At 40.2% G+C, this 23454-nt stretch overlaps 1 protein-coding gene across 2 annotated transcripts in view; it reads right to left on the reverse strand.

Moving 5' to 3' along the window:
* Window positions 1-23454, reverse strand: part of LOC110501587 (inactive dipeptidyl peptidase 10) — a 313751-nt gene that overhangs the window by 151036 nt on the left and 139261 nt on the right. The window contains exon 1 of one of the 2 annotated variants that reach the window (XM_021579259.3): window positions 4430-4902. The exons of the other annotated variant lie outside the window; for it this stretch is intronic. Coding sequence (XP_021434934.1) covers window positions 4430-4498 — 69 coding nt within the window. The 5' untranslated portion in view covers window positions 4499-4902. Of the gene's footprint in view, window positions 1-4429; window positions 4903-23454 lie in introns of those variants that run through there. 2 annotated transcript variants of the gene reach the window in all.

Below are 23454 nucleotides of genomic sequence, written 5' to 3' on the forward strand. Positions count from 1 at the left end.
TATCAAATAGATACGAGCCCTCAATGATTTCATTCCAAAACAATTCCTCCTTGTATAGTTTTTTGTGTATTTTGATATCGATATTGGTGTTGGTAAAAAGACGGACTTGAGTCAATGACGTGCATAGGACAGAGAATGTTTTCTAGCGACATCGAGTCAAATTGGGACATAGCCATTCACAGGATGCAATCATCTGTATTAGACCATATAATGTCTGAATATTAGCCCAGCCCACCTCCGCAGAAGCGTATGCAGGACAATAGAGTAATTATATTAATCAGCTTTTACTATCTGAATGAATTATCCACAACCGCAAATTAAAATGTGATTTGGTTGAAATTACACGGTATGTGCTAAAGCCTTTTTCTCTCCTGCAATCAAATTTAACTGAAGCCAATTAGACACAGCTGACTACATTCGTAGTCAAATTATGCTCAGAGCATGGATAAGAATTGAGCTCTTTCCCTCCAATAAAAAAAGGTATTTCATCTATTCTAGGGAAATCAAATTGAAAAAGAAAATCGTAATGGGGGAGCCATCCACAGGGTAAGCTCATTGAGACACAACTGAATGTGTCTGAGTGGAGATTGTCGTCACACGCCCAGTCAAACTCACAGGCTCTGCACTTTAAGAGTCTCTCACTTTACGTTTTTTTTTTTTGAGACATAGGTGACATTGGGGCATCCAGCAGCCACTGAGCTATAAAATTACCGGCGAGGGGCGAATTAAGGGAGAACGGAGGAGCAAGAGTGAAGGACAAAGCCAGTGGGAGTTGGATTGAGAGGGCTGCTCATGCAACTGATTTACTATTTTTGTTCCTCAGCCCTGTCTGCTGCTCTAGGAGTTTGGTTCTTATTTTCAACCTCTCTCTAAGCAATTATTTTAAATTCACTGTAGCTCGGTAAGTAGGCAAAAAATTACTGTGCCAATGACTAACTTTAAGGTTGTAAAGTATGACCTTATAAGTTAGAGGTGTACATATCTATCTAAAAGGTCAAATTTGTCATTGAGATTTATGTAGATTGTTGGGAGAGAAAGGTACATATCCCCCCCATACTAAGCTACAGTAATACAAGGCACATCTTTAGGCATTTGCACCCATGTCAAGAGAGGACACAAACCTGACCCGAATGGACGCATCAACATGTTTTAAAATAGGTTTAACCTTTAGGCACACCAACAGAAACCCATCTGAACACAAAAAAAGTAATTTAATTATTAGTAGACAACCATGTGTCTACACCAACACCCATCTAAACAACAACATATACATGTATTGATTGACCCATTGAATACTACTGAAAAACAAAGCCCCAATTCCAAACCCACCCATGCACCCTATGCACCTTTGGATATCTGAGAGGACATAGGGCCATAGACACACAAGACAACTCCATCTTCCTCTATCTGAAGCCAGTGATCTTGTGATGTGGTTAATCTTGAAAAACAGCCTTTGAGTGGATTAGGGTAACGGAGACGTGCTGTTTATTCACCACGCACACAGACACAAAACACAGACCCAACACACTGACACCGAAACAAACACACAGACAAACAGGGCTTTTTCGGCCTGCTCTCCGCCTCTAATCAGAGGTTAGACCAAACTCTCTACGGACTCCCTCATATTCCCTTTTATTCCCACAGGAAAATATTAAGAACATATGCCAAAAGTGTGTTATATTTGCCAAATCTAAATCTGGGATCATGGTTAAGATTAATCTATAAATAGGGCTCATCCATGTTACCAAATGATAATGATCCCAGCGTAAACATACCATACAATGATTTCTTTGTCAATGGCTTGTTACGTTAGTACTTCCATTTTTTGATAATTGGATAAGGAACAACTGAGGCCTGCTTTCACAATCATTGTGGATTTCTTTGAGAGGCTGTGTTAACTACATGCAAACTACATTTTGGTGTTTGAAATGTAGCATCTCCCCAGGTCCGTTGGCAGCCTAGTCTCAATGGCTATGTTGAAAACCATTTGGCAGTATCCCGCTCCTCTCCTCTCCACTTCACCTTCTTCTCCTCCCCTCTCTCCTTTCCTCTGTCCAACTCTCTGCTCCTTATCCTTCAACCTCCTCTACTCCGCTCTCCTGTCCTCTCCTCTCTAGTCCTGTGGTTGTAAAAACGTGCAATATTAATCTGTATGCAAGCCATTGCCCCAACTGTTAGAGGTGCAATCTGACCTTGTTACCTTACTTTTGGTCTCCTAAAATGCAGGGACTATGTACAAAAAGTGCTGTAATTTCTAAACGGTTCACACGGAAATGTCCTTAAATTATAGCTGACAGTTTACACTTTAACTTCTTTGTCATTGTATCATTTCAAATCCAAAATGCTGGACTACAGAGCCTAAACAAATGTATATGATTGTTGTGGTTTATAAAGAAGTATTATTTTATTTTTTTACACTTTATCAAAAGATTCTCCATCCCCATGCAACAGTTATGATTACAAGAAAAAGGGCAATGGGAAAGTTGACAGTGAATTGGAACTAGATTATAAAACAGTTATTTGCATCTTCCCTATGTGTATATCTCTCAATGCACTAATTAAATGTTGTGGATGGTTGATCTGCTAGGGCTGTCAGCGAGTCAGGCGCAGTCAGTGAGAGCCTCATAAAATCTCTGACATAAATAGCCTATGTGGCATTGCGTGTCACTACAATCCTGTGACATATAGCTAACTGCATGTTTGTCATGAATGAATTACTCAGACCTGGGTTCAAGCAGGGGGTTCTTGATTGAGCATGCCTGGTGCAATGGAACCAATTAAATCATCACAAAAGTGCAAACCCTCCATGTCCAACTGTCACTCCAGGCAGGCCCAATCAAAATCTCATCTCATATTAAATGCTATTTGAACTCTGTAAATAAAATGGTACCCCTGACACAACATCCTTCAATCGAAGCAGAAGTGTTCAAGGTTAGAGCAAAACAGCATTTCAGAGATACGATAAAGGATGTTGGTATGTATTACAGTGTGGTTGAGTTTCTGTTCAGACTGCAGTGTGTCCTTCATCACAAGAACATACAAGCTACATCATAAGCACAAGAGGAGCATTGCTTGGAGACTTAGATTTGAAGGGAAAGGGAAAGGTAAAGGGGATACCTAGCCAGTTGTACAACTGAATGAATTCAACTGAAATGTGTCTTCCGCATTCAACCCAACCCCTCTGAAACATATATTCCTGAAGTGGTACAGTATTTGTGGGTGCTGTCCATGGTGCTTAATAAACTCGTAAGGCCCCACAAGTGACACCAAAAACTGACATTTACAATTGACATTCTGGTGACCACAGACAATAAACTATACAGTATGAGACCACCCACATCACAGCAGATGGATAGCAATGGTCTGGAAGATCTTTTTCCCGGGTGCCACACTGCACATGGGGGTTATTTAAACATTTAGGGAAGCAATATCAATCATTAGAGTTGATGCACCGACCAGCCGCTAGTTGTTAAGTTGCAACACTCCAACAATTCCTCCAGACACTGATGTCACCCGTTTAAATGTTTAACTAGAAACATTGCAGATGCCGAACAAAAACATTGCAGACTAGAACATGATCTCTGAGAGATATCTGTACTGCATGAACATACTGACAATAATAATCGTCAGGCCTGCCTCCTGGATAATTGTGGTTTACATGCCCAAAATACAGAAAATATTTAGGGTTAGGTAAAGGTTATGGTTATGGTAAGGGTTAGGTTAATGGTAGGTTTAGGTTAGGGTGGAGACGTCCCACGGATCCCGGATAGCACTGACCGAGCTGACAGGAGGCAACCGCTGAATTACAATCTTGCCCGAGCCGAGCACGCACGCGGCGCGGTCTCCCTCTCTATCTATCTCTGGCAGTGCAAGTTTCACGATTCCCACGAGAGCACTCATTACTCTCGGGCATTAGCGCTGACAAGCTCTTCATAGAGAGCCACTAATGTATATAATAGCGATATATGCAGCACAAGTGCTTAACGTCTTTTAATATTCTCGCACGATTGGGAGCGCATGGACAGAAAGCTATAGGGTAAATAAGTCACCGGCTATCTAACAGCCAACAGTTAAACCACAATCTAAGTGAAATACATCCTCTCACTCCCCTCCTGTAGACTACGAAATATATTCCTGAATATACCATGTTCTAAAATATAGATAGTAGGCCTATTCAGATGTTAAATGACCCCTATTTCTCACACTCTGCCACACACAAGAACTGGCATTAATTTGCTTCATCAAATTTTTGACACTATGTAATTAGTAATTAGCCGAACTGACCTTGTAGAATAGACAACGTAAATAGGTTTGACACATAGTTGTGTAACACTGATGGAGAACACATGATAATAAAATAGAAATAGCTCATTAACTCTTCAATAGCCTAACCACAGATACTGGCAAATGGATAGACTGGCAAGCCCACCTCCTCATCATCCTTTGGCGGTGGCTTCTGTCTCTGATTCGGCTGCACCGCCTCCTTAGTGGCTGTCATGGTAAACTGCTGGTAATAGAACTTGGACTCAACTCGCTGTGAATCCTAAAGATGCTCTGTAGTCGGATCCCACTGTCCCGTGGATTAGTCAAAACGGCAGAATCTTAAACAGGAGGCATGCAGCAATGGGGTCCGTCACGAATGAATTATGCTAGGTCTTCGAATGTCTGCCGAGAACACTTGTCTCTCCACATTATGTTCAAGAGAGGGCAAAATATTTAGTCGTCAGAATCAAGTAGCCTAAACACAGAAAATATACTGGCTGCCTATGCACCTCTATCAGTCTGCAAGCGACTAACGAGGGGATCTTGACTGCTCGGTCCTCGTCTAGTCTGTGTGATCCAGGGTGAGGCTGTGGTGAGGAACTGGGAGGGGGAGGAGAGGATGGGGCAACGGAGTGAACTGATGCCGATGCGTTCCCACTGTAAAAATGGGTGGGGGTGATTACGTGTTTAACATAATATAAATTGACTGACGACCCAAAGAGCTCAAATGAGCAAATTATTTACATATATTTTGCTATTTCAGAACGTTAATAGCCGAAGCATTAGCTTGTACATCCTTCTAGTTTTCCCGTGATGTGTGTACAGTTGATGATGGTAGGCTCGGTGCTTGACATGGGATAAAATAAGTGCAGGAGCTGCCTTTTTCCACGATGGTCTATTATATTATGTTCGCCGATATTCACAAATGACATGCTATAGAAACCTCTGATTATTCTCTGTTAAGGATTCATACACATGTTTGATGACTTCTCCATGACTTTTAACCAAATTGCCATGACTATTATTATAACCCCACGAAAAAGTAAGCATTATTGAGACTGGAAGGCTGCTGTGTCTGATCCCATTTAGACATTTAACCCCCCACAAAGTAGAACTGCACCGTTATAGTCACATCAACACGTGTTCAATCCTCCATCTGGAGAACTCCTCGGTGTGCAGGCTTGGCTTTTGATCCGGGCCCTGGAACACCCAAGTCTGCCTATCGAGTTCCCACTGAGCAGCTGATGTTTAGGCTACAATGTGGTTAGACCAGGGCTTGAACAAAAGCCTGCACACCCAGTAGCTGTCCTTGGAGGATGGTTGGCAACGATTTATTCATTCAATGAACCAGGGCTCACATGCATAAGGTAGGATACTTCAAAGCAAGGTATCTAACTAGACATGTTTATATATAAGGCTAAAATACTCATGTTTTAGGGGCGATCTATGCTCTATGCTTAGTTATTTGTCAGTGAATCCATTCTTAGAAATGTTAAAACATTGTTGCAATTACATGGCTGCTATTTAATAGAGGGGAATCGCAGTTTTCCAACGGTGCAGATGTATTTAGGCTTCCTACAGTGCCAGTGGAAAGGCGACAACGACATTAATGCTTAGTTAGCTATTGTTACAAGCGGGATAACTGCTACAAGTTATGTTTTGAATTGGCTATCTAGTTAGTCTGTTGTCTGTCATTATTGTGTTCCAGCTGCTGAAATGTCGCGCTGTCTCCTCAGGCAACAGCCCACTCGCACTCTTACACACAGCATACACAGACACGCACTTAAGGGTCATTCCGATAATGGCTGATATGTAGATTTTTAAGGGGTTGATCATATTTAAAAGTGTGCCCTCATGAATTACATTAACTAAAATTATCAAACTAATTTCAATGACCTTACAAACAAACCCTCCTTTGACAACTTGGAAAAGCGCATCATGTGCATTCAGGTTGGCTCATTTTAGATCTGTACAATATCGACCAGCCTACTGTCACGCATAGATTCACAGACTAGAGGCAAATAAACTTGAAGAAAGTGGAATCAGGAAATGAATGGCCACTCTCCATTACTATTCAATACTACCTATATTCTGCTTTGATCAACTTTTTTCGGCTTGGTGTGTGAATCTCGGCCAGAGATAAGCTACTTTGTTTTGTAGAGGAGCAGATACATAATTCTCCCAAAATGTGAAGTGCCAGTACGGGGCTCTGGACAGCTCCAGTCCAAGTCAAGCACCATAGGTTACATTATGGCATATAGCTAGCTATTGGTTGGTTAATATTTATCCATTTGAATCATGAACCCTCTTCAGCTACTGAGCGCATTCTGTCCATGGTGCTGAAGTCCTGAACCCCGCGCTATCAAAATGAACAAGCCAGATCCTGCTTTTACTGATAGCACCCTGTCAAAAAGTTTACCAATGACGATTGGCTGAAAACAATCGGCATGGGCCCTCAGAATTTCAAAAGGTTCTACAACTGCACCATTGAGAGCATCTTGACTGGCTGTATCACCGCTTGGTATGGTCCCTGCCATTGTTGGGAAGGGCCCGTAAGTAAGCATTTCACTGTTAGTCTACACCTGTTGTTTATGAAGCATGTGACAAATACAATTACATTTTATCTGACTGATGTAATCTGAGTTTATTTATTTTTGGTGGAATATGTTTGATGAGAAGCAGCTCTTCCAAGCAAACAAGTTACATAACCACCACCAATGTAATGGGATTGGTAATTATTGGTAATGTCATGTAATTACCTTCCCACAACATTGTGGCAACGTAATCTGAAGGTAATATCATAACCATCGCATTTGGTCATCTTCCTACCTCCTCAACATGTCGCAGCAACGTGATTTCATATTATTACATATTGGTCCCGAATACAGATTATACCCATGGAGAACATCACAGTATAACTGATGTGCTGCATGCCCATTTTGCATTGCTGTGTTTATGAAGATAGTTTTGTAAGTAAGTAAGTGTATGAGACAAAATGGTGGCCAAAATTATTTTATTTTAAATTAGATTTTAAATTAGATTTTTTTTTAGCTCCCAATGCTTTTGTTTGCACATTATTTGTATTTTCATGTGTATATATGAGACACGCCAAAAATATGTATTTTTACCCAATATATTTTATGAGGTTAGTGTGGAATGCTAATGTAACGGCTGTCTTGGAAAGAAGGTGAGGACCAATGCGCAGCGTGCTACGTGTTCATCTTATTTAATGAAAACTGAACACTGAATAACAAAATAACAACAAAAACAACCGAAACAGTTCTATCTGGTGCAGACACACAAAGACAGAAAACAACCACCCACAAAACACAATAGAAAACAGGCTACCTAAATATGGTTCTCAATCAGGGACAACGATTGACAGCTGCCTCTGATTGAGAACCATACCAGGCCCAACACAGAAATAGAAAATCATAGAAAACCTAACATAGACAACGCACCCAACTCACGCCCTGACCATACTAAACAAAGACATAACAAAATGGAGCTAAGGTCAGAACGTGACAGCTAACCATTAACTAACTTTGCACTAGGTGCTAGTTAATAACCTTTTACTGCAGGGTCACACAATGTGAATCTTGGTAGTCCTAGACAAATGTACTTTGAAACATAATAAAAAAAAGTCCCCATCAAAATCCATAATTTTAACCCCTCTATTTGAATACTTCAAGACATGGTTTATGGGAGAATGGTGAGATATCCAATGGGTTGAACAATATAATTTTCCTCACTTATACCCCAACTTTAAGAGAATGGAAGAATCATAAGCTTTATTATTTAAAAGTGGAAAAATAATCTGGCTACAGACAGAAACAACATAGCACAATCTGAAGCCATATGGAGAGTCTTGCAAGCATTGGACACAACCAATGACTGAAACTAATGGCAATTGATTATGATAATAAATAAGAAACAATATCAGAAATAAACAAAACATTGAACAAATATGGATACGTACTGATATGGTGGCAACATGTGGGTCTGAGCACGTGTGATGTAATTAATGTTTGTCAAGTTTTATGATTTTTCTTTTCTCGTATTTTTCTGTTTTGACTGTTGTGCAATATGTCTTGTGGATCTGTGTATGTCTAAGTTTACAATTAATTGTGGCAAAACTAAATAACATTTAAAAAATAATGACAACAAAATTGAATCACTTCTAATCATCTATGTTTGTAAAGGAAATAACGTTTAACTTGTCCTTTAACAACCCTTTTTTCAGGTGAAGAACCTTGTGTCCTAATTCAACAGACACTTCCCTTGGTGAGTTGTGAAGTTTCTCCCCTTTCTTTCTGGCTCACTATCCCTGTTGCTCACTTAAACTCACACAGGTGTGGATTTGCAAAGAATGGGAAGATATTTGCCAATTAACATTTCACTAACAACAGTTACAGTAGGTATGTGGAGGAGAACCTCCGTGAATGTGTGTGTGTGTGTGTGTGTGTGTGTGTGTGTGTGTGTGTGTGTGTGTGTGTGTGTGTGTGTGTGTGTGGTGCTTGTTAAAAGGCACGCAGAGTTTTACAGTCATTAAGCAGTTTTATGGTTTAAAGAATCACTCCAAAATGTTATTTTGCTATTTGATACTTCCACTATAGACCGTGTTTATTATTTAGTCGGTATCATTCTTAAACCATGGTTCCTTCTGAACTGAGAAAAGACACTGTGCAGGTAAACCATGTGATTTGATTTAATAACTGCAATAACTCCGGTTAGGGATTTAGCTGAGGTCAGCTTATCTAACACCACTAAGCAAGGGGCACCGCCAAGCAAGCGGCACCATGAAGACCAAGGAGCTCTCCAAACAGGTCAGGGACAAAGTTGTGGAGAAGTACAGATCAGGGTTGCGTTATAAAAAAATATCCGAAACTTTGAACATCCTACGGAGCACCATTTAATCCATTATTAAAAAATTGAAAGAATATGGCACCACAACAAACCTGCCAAGAGAGGGCCGCCCACCAAAACTCATGGACCAGGCAAGGAGGGCATTAATCAGAGAGGCAACAAGGAGACCAAAGATAACCCTGAAGGAGCTGCAAAGCTCCACAGTGGAGATTGGAGTGTTTGTCCATAGGACCACTTTAAGCTGTACACTTCACAGAGCTGGGCTTTACGGAAGTGGCCAGAAACAAAGCCATTGCTTAAAGAAACACGTTTGGTGTTCACAAACATTTTTGGTGTTCGCCAAAAGGCATGTGCGAGACTCCCCAAACATGTAGAGGAAGGTACTCTGGTCAGATGAAACTTAAAATTAGTTTTTTGGCCATCAAGGAAAATGCTATGTCCGGCGCAAACCCAACACCTCTCATCACCCCGAGAACTCCATCCCCACAGTGAAGCATGGTGGTGCCAGCATCATACTTTGGGGATGTTTTTCATCGGCAGGGACTGGGAAACTGGTCAGAATTGAAGGATGTCGCTAAATACATTGAAATTCTTGAGGAAACCTGTGTCAGTTTTCCAGAGATTTGAGGCTGGGATGGAGGTTCACCTTCCAGCAGGTCATTGACCCTAAGCATACTGCTAAAGCAACCACCGAGTGGTTTAAGGGGAAACATTTAAATGTCTTGGAATGGCCTAGTCAAAGCCCAGACCTCAATCCAATTGAGAATATGTTGTATGACTTAAAGATTGCTGGACACCAACAGAACCCATCCAACTTGAAGGAGCTTGAGCAGTTTTGCCTTGAAGAATGGGCAAAAAATCCAGTGGCTAGATGTGCCAAGCTTATAGAGTCATACCTCAAGAGACCTGCAGCTATAACTACTGCAAAAGGTGGCTCTACAAAGTATGGACTTTGGTGGGGGGTGAATAGTTATGCACACTCCATTTTTCTGTTTTGTTGTCTTATCTCTTGTATGTTTCACTATAAAACATATTTTTCATCTTCAAAGTGGTAGGCTTGTTGTGCAAATCAAATGGCAACAAAATAGGAAAAATGCCAAGGGGGTGAATACTTTTTCAAGCCACTGTAATAAAGGCCTACAGTATGAAACAGTTGTTTCATTTCAGAGGGAGAGAGCAGTGTGGTTTACAAAACACTGGGCCCCAATGACTACATGAGACACCACAAGGTATTGTTTGTTTAAAACTGAACATGTCTTGTCTTGAAAATTTGCCTTCAATAAGGGGTTGATACTTGGATTTCAGCTACATTTTTTCAGGCTTCCTAAATATTCCTAATGTTTGTATACAGTACATTTGTTCAATCTTTTCATGTACAACTGAGTTGTATCCTAAGGTCACCCTTTGCTCCAATAATTATACAAACGTTTTGAAAATGGGCCTTGGAATAAATCAATTAGGCTTACCAATCGACATCAGTTGACTTGCTCAATGGCCAAGGTGCATAAAGATGTGGCTTGTATGTCACACGTCACTCAGGTCTATTGTTTCTGCCAAAACACCTCCAAACCGTGCATTGCAGGCTCGCCATCTCAGCCTTATAGGTGGGGCAATCCGGGTGTGTGCAAAGTCGGTGATGAGGAAATGTAAAATAAGAGAAAATATATCTGGCATTTTCAGTAGCAGTCAAAGGTTTGGACGCACCTAATCATTTTTATTTCAAGGGTTTTTCTTTATTTGTACAATTCTCTATATTGTAGAAGAATAGTGAAGACATCACAACTATGAAATAACGCATATGGAATCATGTAGATACCAAAAGTGTTAAACAAATCAAAATATATTTAAGAATTTAGGTTCTTCAAAGTAGCCACCCTTTGCCTTGATGACAGGTTTGCACACTCTGGCATTCTCTCAACCAGCTTCACCTAGAAAGTTTTTCAACAGTCTTGAACTGTTCCCACATATGCTGAGCACTTGTTGGCTGCTTTTCCTTCACTCTGCAGTCCAACTCACGCCAAACCATCTCAATTGGGTTGAGGTTGGGTGATTGTGTAGGCCAGGCCATCTGATGCAGCACTCCATCAATCTCCTTCTCGGTCAAATAGCCTTTACTCAGCTTGGAGGTGTGTTGGGTCACTGTCCTGTTGAAAAACAAATGATAGTACCACTAAGCGCAAACCAGATGGAATGGCACATCGCTGCAGAACGCTGTGGTAGCCATGCTGGTTAAGTGTGCCTTGAAATCTAAATACAGTGCCTTGCGAAAGTATTCGGCCCCCTTGAACTTTGCGACCTTTTGCCACATTTCAGGCTTCAAACATAAAGATATAAAACTGTATTTTTTTGTGAAGAATCAACAACAAGTGGGACACAATCATGAAGTGGAACGACATTTATTGGATATTTCAAACTTTTTTAACAAATCAAAAACTGAAAAATTGGGCGTGCAAAATTATTCATCCTCCTTAAGTTAATACTTTGTAGCGCCACCTTTTGCTGCGATTACAGCTGTAAGTCGCTTGGGGTATGTCTCTATCAGTTTTGCACATCGAGAGACTGAAATTTTTTCCCATTCCTCCTTGCAAAACAGCTCGAGCTCAGTGAGGTTGGATGGAGAGCATTTGTGAACAGCAGTTTTCAGTTCTTTCCACAGATTCTCGATTGGATTCAGGTCTGGACTTTGACTTGGCCATTCTAACACCTGGATATGTTTATTTTTGAACCATTCCATTGTAGATTTTGCTTTATGTTTTGGATCATTGTCTTGTTGGAAGACAAATCTCCGTCCCAGTCTCAGGTCTTTTGCAGAATGGTCCTGTATTTGGCTCCATCCATCTTCCCATCAATTTTAACCATCTTCCCTGTCCCTGCTGAAGAAAAGCAGGCCCAAACCATGATGCTGCCACCACCATGTTTGACAGTGGGGATGGTGTGTTCAGCTGTGTTGCTTTTACGCCAAACATAACGTTTTGCATTGTTGCCAAAAAGTTCAATTTTGGTTTCATCTGACCAGAGCACCTTCTTCCACATGTTTGGTGTGTCTCCCAGGTGGCTTGTAGCAAACTTTAAACAACACTTTTTATGGATATCTTTAAGAAATGGCTTTCTTCTTGCCACTCTTCCATAAAGGCCAGATTTGTGCAATATACGACTGATTGTTGTCCTATGGACAGAGTCTCCCACCTCAGCTGTAGATCTCTGCAGTTCATCCAGAGTGATCATGGGCCTCTTGGCTGCATCTCTGATCAGTCTTCTCCTTGTATGAGCTGAAAGTTTAGAGGGACGGCCAGGTATTGGTAGATTTGCAGTGGTCTGATACTCCTTCCATTTCAATATTATCGCTTGCACAGTGCTCCTTGGGATGTTTAAAGCTTGGGAAATATTTTTGTATCCAAATCCGGCTTTAAACTTCTTCACAACAGTATCTCGGACCTGCCTGGTGTGTTCCTTGTTCTTCATGATGCTCTCTGCGCTTTTAACGGACCTCTGAGGCTATCACAGTGCAGGTGCATTTATACGGAGACTTGATTACACACAGGTGGATTGTATTTATCATCATTAGTCATTTAGGTCAACATTGGATCATTCAGAGATCCTCACTGAACTTCTGGAGAGAGTTTGCTGCACTGAAAGTAAAGGGGCTGAATAATTTTGCACGCCCAATTTTTCAGTTTTTGATTTGTTAAAAAAGTTTGAAATATCCAATAAATGTCGTTCCACTTCATGATTGTGTCCCACTTGTTGTTGATTCTTCACAAAAAAATACAGTTTTATATCTTTATGTTTGAAGCCTGAAATGTGGCAAAAGGTCGCAAAGTTCAAGGGGGCCGAATACTTTCGCAAGGCACTGTAAATCACTGACAGTGTCACCATCAAACCTCGTCCTCCATGCTTCACGGTGGGAACTACACATGACTTTGATGTCTTCACTATTATTCTACAATGTAGAAAATAGTGAAAATAAATAAAAACCCTGGAATGAGTTGGTGAGTCCACACGTTTGACTGGTACTGTATATTTGCATGTTTGAACTTTTTTATTAATATTTATTAATGCTATAATACATTTCATGTTGTGCCTTTTCTTGTATGTTGCTATGTCATCTACTAGAAAACATTTATTGACTGGTGAGCTTTATCAGCAGCATTTAGTTCTATATGGATAAGGGACAGGGGTTGACCATAGAGACAGACTGAGGACTCTAGCGCCCAAAAGCCCATTTTATCACGGGCAGGACTTTCACCATTTTGAAGTAGTCAACTGGGTGGGAATTCCTATGGGTTAAAAAACTTCTTAGGGATAGCCCCACTTTTTTCAATTTTCGCCTAAATGTCATACCCAAATCTAACTGACTGAGGTAAATAGGCCATGGTGGCAAAGTAATTACAATATAGCAATTAAACACTGGAATGGTAGATGTGCAGAAGATGAATATGCAAGTAGAGATACTGGGGTGCAAAGGAGCAAAATAAATAAATACAGTATGGGGATGAGGTAGGTAGATAGATGGGCTGTTTACAGATGGGCTATGTACAGGTGCAGTGATCTGTGAGCTGCTCTGACAGCTGGTGCTTAAAGCTAGTGAGGGAGATATGAGTCTGGAAGGAAAGACGACCAAAGGAGGAATTGGCTTTGGGGTTGACCAGTGAGATTTTTTTATTTTTTTTATTTCACCTTTATTTAACCAGGTAGGCTAGTTGAGAACAAGTTCTCATTTACAACTGCGACCTGGCCAAGATAAAGCATAGCAGTGTGAACAGACAACAACACAGAGTTACACATGGAGTAAACAATAAACAAGTCAATAACACAGTAGAAAAAAAAGAAAAAAGAGTCTATATACATTGTGTGCAAAAGGCATGAGGAGGTAGGCGAAAATTAAAATTTTGCAGATTAACACTGGAGTGATAAATAATCAGATGGTCATAAGCAGGTAGAGATACTGGTGTGCAAAAGAGCAGAAAAGTAAATAAATAAAAACAGTATGGGGATGAGGTAGGTAAATTGGGTGGGCTATTTACCAATGGACTATGTACAGCTGCAGCGATCGGTTAGCTGCTCAGATAGCAGATGATAAAGTTGGTGAGGGAGATAAAAGTCTCCAACTTCAGTGATTTTGTCATTCGTTCCAGTCACAGGCAGCAGAGAACTGGAAGGAAAGGCGGCCAAATGAGGTGTTGGCTTCAGGGATGGTCAGTGAGATACACCTGCTGGAGCGCGTGCTACGGGTGGGTGTTGCCATCGTGACCAGTGAACTGAGATAAGGCGGAGCTTTACCTAGCATGGACTTGTAGATGACCTGGATCCAGTGGGTCTGGCGACGAATATGAAGCGAGGGCCAGCCGACTAGAGCATACAGGTCGCAGTGGTGGGTGGTATAAGGTGCTTTAGTAACAAAATGGATGGCACTGTGATAAACTGCATCCAGTTTGCTGAGTAGATTATTGGAAGCTATTTTGTAGATGACATTGCCGAAGTCGAGGATCGGTAGGATAGTCAGTTTTACTTGGGTAAGTTTGGCGGCGTGTGTGAAGGAGGCTTTGTTGCGGAATAGAAAGCCGACTCTAGATTTAATTTTGGATTGGAGATTCTTAATGTGAGTCTGGAAGGAGAGTTTACAATCTAACCAGACACCTAGGTATTTGTAGTTGTCCACGTATTCTAAGTCAGAGACGTCCAGAATAGTGATGCTGGACGGGCGAGCAGGTGCATGCATTTAGTTTTACTTGCGTTTAAGAGCAGTTGGAGGCCACGGAAGGAGAGTTGTATGGCATTGAAGCTCGTCTGGAGGTTAGTTAACACAGTGTCCAAAGAAGGGCTAGAAGTATACAGAATGGTGTCGTCTGAGTAGAGGTGTATCAGAGAATCACCAGCACCAAGAGCGACATCGTTGATATATACAGAGAAGAGAGTCGGCCCGAGGATTTAACCCTGTGGCACCCCCATAGAGACTGTCAGAGGTCCAGACAACAGGCCCTCCGATTTGACACACTGAACTCTATCAGAGAAGTAGTTGGTAAACCAGGCGAGGCAATCATTTGAGAAACCAAGGCTGTCGAGTCTGCGAATAAGAATGTGGTGATTGCCTTGGCCAGTCGAAAGCCTTGGCCAGGTCGATGAATACGGCTGCACAGTAATGTCTCTTATCGATGGCGGTTATGAGTAAAACAGTGAGTAAAACAAACTTAGGGAGTAAGCTTCTAATGTTAACAAGCATGAAACCAAGGCTTTTACGGTTACAGAAGTCAACAAATGAGAGCACCTGGGGAGTGGGAGTGGAGCTAGGCACTGCAGGACCTGGATTAACCTCTACATTACCAGAGGAACAGAGGAGAAGTAGGATAAGGGTACGGCTAAATGCTATATGAAACTGCCCATCTAGCACGTTCGGAACAGAGAGTAAAAGGAACAGGTTTCTGGGCACGATAGCATAGATTCAAGGCATAGTGTACAGACAAAGGTAAGGTAGGATGTGAGTACATTGGATGTAAACCTAGGCATTGAGAAATTATGAGAGAGAAATAGTCTCTAGAGACGTTTAAACCAGGTGATGTCATCGCATATGTAGGAGGTGGAACAACATGATTGGTTAAGGCAAATTGAGCAGGGCTAGAGGCTCTACAGTGAAATAAGACAGTAATGACTAACCAGGACAGTAATGAACAAGGCATATTGATATTAGAGAGAGGCATGCGTAGCCAAGTGAACATATGGGTTCAGTGAGTGGTTGGGCTGACTGGGGACACGGTGATTCAGACAGTTAGCAGGCCGATGCTAACAAGCTAACAGTTAGTAGTCCGGGGCTAAACAAGCTAGCAGTTAGCAGACCGAGGCTGGCAAGCTATTTGAAAGGAAACACTTTGAAGTTTGTGGAAATGTGAATTGAATGTAGGAGAATATAACACATTAGATATGGTAAAATAACAAACAAAAAAATTTGTTACATCTTAGTAATGCAAGAGAAAGGCCAAATAGTGATGTTGGATTCTAGGTGTAATTTAGATGTTGTCCACAAGATGGCAGCAGTGTGTGTGCAAAGTTTCAGACTTATCCATTGAAGAATTACATCACTACACAATACTTTGTCTGCCAGGTGTCCTTCATGAGTTTGCCTAAATGTGCCAAATTGGTAACTTAATACATTTTCAAGTACATAACTATAGAGAACACACACAAATGCTATGGTAGAAAAACAATGTGTTTACACACTCCCAGGAATGTCATACATGATGGTTCATTAGCTTCCCTACAGAAAAGACACTAACATTCAGACATCTAGATGGCCGGGCGTGGTGGGTGTGGAGCCAGAGACAGCAGTGTACATTTCAAAATAAAAATTGATTTTATCAAACAAAACTACACTACATTTTATCTCTGGGACCCTCAGGATGACAAATCAGAGCAAGAATATTGAATGTAAGTACATTATTTACCTTGAGGGGTGAATGTATCAAACCAGTGTTTTGTTGTTGTGCACTATCCTCAAACAATAGCATGGTATTATTTAGCTGTAATAGATACTGCAAATTGGACACTGCAGATAGAATAAGAATTATTTAAGCTTTCTGCCCATATAAGACATGTCTATGTCCCGGAAAGTCGGCGGTTGTTTACAACGCTATTCTAGTCACATTATCGCATATTTAGCAACAACTGTCCTGATTTAGGGACAACGATCCAGTAGAGTTAAAACAGAATAATATTGCCCACTGTTAGACAACTACACCGAAAACACAAAAATTGCTGAAATATGTAAATTAAATCAATGATGAGAGAATAGTCAGATTAACTGATAACTGAAATAGCAGTGCAGATGGCACTCTTTTGCTAAGTGCAGAGATGTATTATAGATCATGCATGTGTAGGGGACTTCTGAGAATACTGGAGAAAGATCAGAGGTTGTGAGTTCATTTTGATAAGAGACGAAAATGTAATGAAGTTATTTTGTTTATGTAAAAATGTACTGATTTTAAGATTGTGTCATTAAAATTTCAGTTGGGTGGAGAAGTGAGAAATTCTTGAGAAAAAAATGGGGTCCCCAGAAATTCTGGTGGAAAAATGGTGTCCCAGTTGAAAAATATTGAATACCACTGCCCTACACAATATAACCTTTGTCAACTCATGTTTTTTACCCCTTTTTCTCCCCAATTTCATGGTATCCAAATTGGTAATTGTCTTGTCGCTGCACCTCCCATACGGAGGCGAAGTTCGAGAGCCGTGCATCCTCCGAAACACAACCTAGCCAAGCTGCACTGCTCCTTGACACAATACCCACTTAACCTGGAATCCAGCCACACCTATGTCAGAGGAAACACAGTACGCCTAGCGACTGTGTCAGCATGCACTGCAACCGGCCCGCCACAGGAGTCGCTGGTGCGCGAGGGGACAAGGACATCCCTGCCGGCCAAACCTTCCCCTAAACCGGACGACGCTGGGCCAATTGTGCAACGCCCCATGGGTTTCCTGGTCACAGCCGGCTGCGACAGAGCCTGTACTCCACTGCGTCACTCAGTAGGCCACGGTCAAAAGGCTTTTTACCTGCACTTGACATTGATAAACAATATATACCTTCATTTAATTCCAGCTCCTTGACAGTATGTGGCCGACCGGCTTGATTCGGTCTTATGTAGCAAAATTTGATATAGTATTTTTTTTTACATTAGATAAAAACAGAGACACAGAGCTACAAAATGGTATATCATACACTGCATTTCAGGAACAATGGGAAAGTAATTATTCTTTGAAAGTTGATAAACTTGTAACCTCACTTTTGAGAAAATAGCCTTTGAATATTTTGGTACGTACTGGAGAGCTCTTCTTTGTCTACACCCATTCAGCATCATTCACACCCTCTTAAGATTTAGCCCCCACCCAAACTTTGACCATTTTACTCACACTTGCAGAGCTGGTTAGGCTGTTTTCATGTTATCCAGAGTGTTGGTGACTGTAACTGTGCTGCTGGCAACAATTTAATTACACTTTTCTGCCGACGTTTACTGACACCGGCCATATTCAACGGGGGATGAGCGTTCGTAAACTCATCAGTTATTCTGCACTCTGGCACACTCGAACGAGAGTGCTCTGAAATCGGAGTAGATGGCCAAACTGAATTTACGAATGCAACCGAAATGGTTACATGCATAGTGGAGCCTTTTGTTAAGACATGTGGCTAGCTCGCTAGCTTGCTAGGTAATCAATTAATCATAATCCCAACTCATGATGTTACTACCCTGCATGATTCTGCAGGTAGTAAACCAAACCCGGTTCAATGTTAGCTAGCTAACATTAGGCGATAACTAGCGAAGCAAATGGTTCTGAGATACGAATAATAAGATCATACATGTAACGTTAGCTAGCGAGCCAGCCAGATAACAGTACATTTTAACTTGAAATGAAAATCACTGTCAAAATTAGAAATGTGTAATATCTGAAAATGTAGCTAGCTAGACTATCTTACCCTTTATACACCATGGTTGGATGTTTCTCCCTGTCATGGATGCCATGTTTGCCCTTTGTTTGAAGATGTAACCCAGAGACAGTTGTTTTCTCCATCTCCTTAGCTATCATACTCTAATTCCACTGATTTCAAAACTCGGTGCTCCATAAAGTGGGGAGCAACATGTATGCAGTTCTACTAGGCAATATACATATTTTTTTAAAGCAGTGTTAGACAGAAATTACCTACACATACCAACCAGCTCATGTTATAGACAGAAGCGTGCTATATGGCAGTCCAATCCGAACTCATCTCTTGGCATGTCTAGCCCACTCATTATCTCAGCCAATCAAACCAACTAGGCTCGTAATTTCACAATTGTATTTACAGATGGCATAACAGTTTGTTATTAAGGCACATGAAAGTTCACATGTTCCAGAGGGCATTTTTGCCAAAAAATACTTTTTGATTAAACAAAAAAGATTATGTTCAAATGGCTCTCATGTGAAGTAGTGACCTGCGACATACACCTAGTTTCCTAAAACAGGTCACATATGAATGGGAAAACAGTCAGAGCTTATAATGGAAGATGTGTGTTAGAAATTGCATGCAAATATGAACAATGTTTAATTTTACTATATATTTAGCTATCAGGGGTTTAATATTCTTACCTGGTCACAGCTAAAATATATCCTAATAGGTCAATACATGTTTTTTGAAAGTGTATTGTCAAGCCCTATTTTCAAACTTGAATACTATTTGCAGGTTCTTGTTGGGGTCTGGTTGAGGTACGATTAGAGGTACTATACACTAGTTAACTATACTAGAGACATAATTCCTCCAACAAAAAATCTACATGGCCATAACATTTGCACAATGAAAGACTGGAATAATTGAACATTACAATAACAGATACTGTAATGGAAGATAATGCAAATGAGACACGCAAACAAGACATGCCATTCCATTAATTGCTGTGGGGCAATTCCACGAAAACAGAATTACATTTTGAAATGTATGCCAAACAAAAACATTAATTTCAAAGTTTAACAAACTATAAAACTCTATGCACAAGGACGCCTTTGAACAATTTACACAGAATATTTCACAAAATTTTTCACATTTACTGGAAGAACTGTGCAGATGCAAAGTTTAGTAAGAGAATTATAGTAAAATCTCCTGCAGTTTTTTGTAAGAAAACTCTTAAATATCTTAAAACTGAGTCAAAGCGTAATTCTGTTACCGTGAAATTGTCCATAAGAGAACCTTGAACTGAAGTGATACCAATGTACAGTAATATATGGATTTCTAAAGTTGAAAGTATTTTGAATTCACGTTGCCCTATGGTAGGTATTTCTTGAGACTCCTCTTGATTCAATTCAGCTGCTAGTTTAGTGTGGAATGGGTTGGTTGTACAGTGAAATCACTGTGCTGACTTTGAGGAAGGGTTGAGCGTATGTGTATGTACGTCTGCACACGAGTGTTTAAAAGTGGGAAATATGGTTGTACTGTGAAATCCCCTTTTAGACTTGAGAAGAGCTTGAGGAGACGAGGGGAGAGAGAGAGCCCTGGGGAAGTTTTTTTTTTGTTGCTGAGGTGACTGCTGTTTTTTTGACAATGGGGCAATTTAGTACACACATTCAGGAACTCCATGTTACTGGACTGCTGATTCAACTTTCACGACCAAACTGTGCGAACTTCGGATTTGAAAGACCAGCCCAGTTGTACTCATCGCTTTGGATTTGTAGTAATGACGAATACCATTAGATGTTTTTTGTAGTAGGCCTCAAGACCTTCCAATTCACACTCACAAACAGTGAAGTTTGGTTTGTGATATATGTATTGCTTATTAATATTTTCTCTGCTGTGCCAGACATCATCTCATGTGCAGTGTTTTAAGGTAGACAGAGTGATACAATTTCATCATACACAGTGGGGCTACTTCCCACTTACAGATATCAAGAACAAAATTAATATCTGTCCAGATTGCCACGGTTGGCTCTTCCCAATGTATGCCTTCCCATGAGTCATGCCAACATTGGGGACAGACAATAGTGACAGTCTTGGCAGACATAAATGTTGTTGTTGTCTGTAAGCAGGTAAGCAGGAAATCGCCCAGTGGTGTATGATGATGTCATAGCTTGTAGTCTTCGGTGCCTTAAGTATTCATACCCCGTGGCTTATTCCACATTTTGTTGTGATACAGCCTGAATTTAAAATGTATTAAATATGATTTTTTTCACCCATCTACGCACAATAGAGCCCCACAATGGAGGTTTCATAATACCCGTTAAACCAAGAGGTCAAACAGGGAGATGGTTCCAATTGTTTTTCCACCATTCATTTTTCCTATAGGGATTAGATTTTTAGAAACACTTAAAGTCAGGTCTGTGTTCCACACAGGCTTACTCTGCAGGTAGCCCAGTGGTTAGAGCGTTGGGCCAGTAACCAAAAGGTTGCTGGATTGAATCCCGAGCTGACAATGTAAAATCTGTCATTCTGCTAAGTGTGCAAAGCTGTCATCAAGGCAACGGATGGCTACTTTGAAGAATCTCAAATATAAAATACATGTTGATTTGTTTAACACTTTTTGGGGTTACTACATGATCCAATATGTGTTATTTCACAGTTCCGATGTCTTCACTATTATTCTACAATGTAGAAAATAGTAAAAATAAAGAAAAACCCTGGAATGAGTAGGTGTGTCCAAACATTTGACTAGTACTGCATGTAAATTTGATATTTCTGTATTTAATTTTCAATACATTTGCAAACATTTCTAAAAACATGCTTTCACCTTGTCATTATGGGGTATTGTGTGTAGATGAGTGAGAAAAACATCTATTTAATCCATTTGGAATTCAGATTGTAACAACAAAATATGGAATAAGTCAAGGGGTATGAATATTTTCTGAAGGCACTGTATACCTTTAAAGTCACAACCATGTATTATAAATATTATTAACACACAGTCATGTAATGAAATCTCTTAAATAAGTACTGTACTGTTATTGTCTCAACCTGATGTTCTTACCTACATTTCATTTTTTGTGTTTACTTTATTCTCAAGGGCTTTGAACTGGTGAGTGTTGGGAAAATTATGATTAAATGACTGAACAAATCATTTTAAATGGAACTGTAACTAAGTAAAACTTATACTCTGTTTTATTATATCTGATTAACAATATGAGTTCTTAAGAAGGGATTGTGTGACACGGACAAGGAGTAATTAAAGTTAATGAACACCATCCCAACTCGGAAGAAACGAATGTGTTGGGGACTTAGGTCGTTAGCCTATGGTTGACCCTACAGAAACTTAGCTCTGGGGTTTTTAGATAAGACAGTGAGTGCATTCCTAAGTTTTCTGTTAATTAGAACTGTCAGCTCAGTGGTGATCGATAATGGTGAGGGTTCAAAAGTTATCTGGGAGTGTGTTAGTAAGTTAGAATGAACTTTTCACCTCACTTTGTCCCGGGCGAGAGGAGGGGATTCTGTTAAAGCAATGAAATTACGTCATGATCTTTATATAAACTGTTGCTCGTGATTAAGTGTGAGCGCGCTCCGAGAATAAATTCTGTTACCTATTATTGAAAGACTGGTCTGCGTCTATTTTATGCAAACAAGAATCTTAGAAATTCTCATAAAATAGATTAGGGGTTTTCAATTGATGAAAACACATTGGCATAATTAAATTACACTAACAGTGAGTTTGTAGTTAAATACAATTGGATTTGATGGAAGGGTTTGCGCCTGAGTTCTGACTTCACAGAGACACAGCGGGCCATGATATCTGATTTATCTGGACTTCATTAAAGGAGAGACGTTTTTCAAGCAACAACACTTCACGTTGTACTACCTGATTTCACTTTTGAACAGCTAGCATTAGGTATTCAAAGAAGTCACAAGCTCTATAAATGAAACAAACACATTTTCACTTATAACTTTACGTTTTTATTTCAATACTTAAAAAAACTGTAATAAAGTGACATTTGACTAGTATGATTCTTTATGTACAATTGCAGCATATATTTCCATTCATTTATATCAGTCCACAGCTATTTGTGCACATTTTGCCATAGTGACATGACATTCAGCTAAAGACACTGTGGAACAACATAATTTCCTGTTGCAGGGTACATTTGAAAATCGACACCAATTTGAGCATCCTGCTGTCACGGATTTTGACATCAAAATGGCCGTTTTGCTCCGCAATTAGTTTTTCAAAGGTTTCGCTCTGGGCACAAAAACATCAGACGCATCAAATGACCAGCAGTAGTCCTTTCATCGGACTGCTGAGTGAATGTGTGCATAGATTCTCCAAACATTTTAAATTGGAGACACTTCATGAAAAATGTATATTTGTCTGTGTATTGAAAAGACAAGACTAAGCTCTTTGGGGACTGGAAGAAGGCAGCAGATTAAATTTTAATTTACCATGTTGATATATGCCTTTGTTAACCGCCTGGAGGCAAATCACACACACGTCAAAGGATATGACACCATTGGCTCAAAATGTATTAGTATTTTTTCCTTTCTGCACACAAGGTTGTCCTGTCTTGATAGTATTTTATCATTTACAAAATCACTAAGTTGAGAGCTTGCACCACACTTAGTTGAATTACCTCGTCACAACAAATCTCCTAAAGTGTTGCAAAATACAGTGTGCATTTCTCTGTTATTATCTTTCTATTGATTCAGTTTCGATGTACCACAGTTATTATTATTTTATGCTGAAACTCCCCACTGCTGATAATGCTATGTCATTTATTTATAATCTAGGTAATTGATTTACTTCTCTTGGCCGGCTGTGCTGGCTTGTATTGTGGCTGCTTCAGAATTGTCAAACTAAATTAATATTTTTTAATTTCAAGGATAGGAACGAAACC

Source organism: Oncorhynchus mykiss, chromosome 22 (assembly GCF_057628025.1).
Source record: "Oncorhynchus mykiss isolate SJ-2025 chromosome 22, ASM5762802v1, whole genome shotgun sequence".
NCBI lineage: Eukaryota > Metazoa > Chordata > Actinopteri > Salmoniformes > Salmonidae > Oncorhynchus > Oncorhynchus mykiss.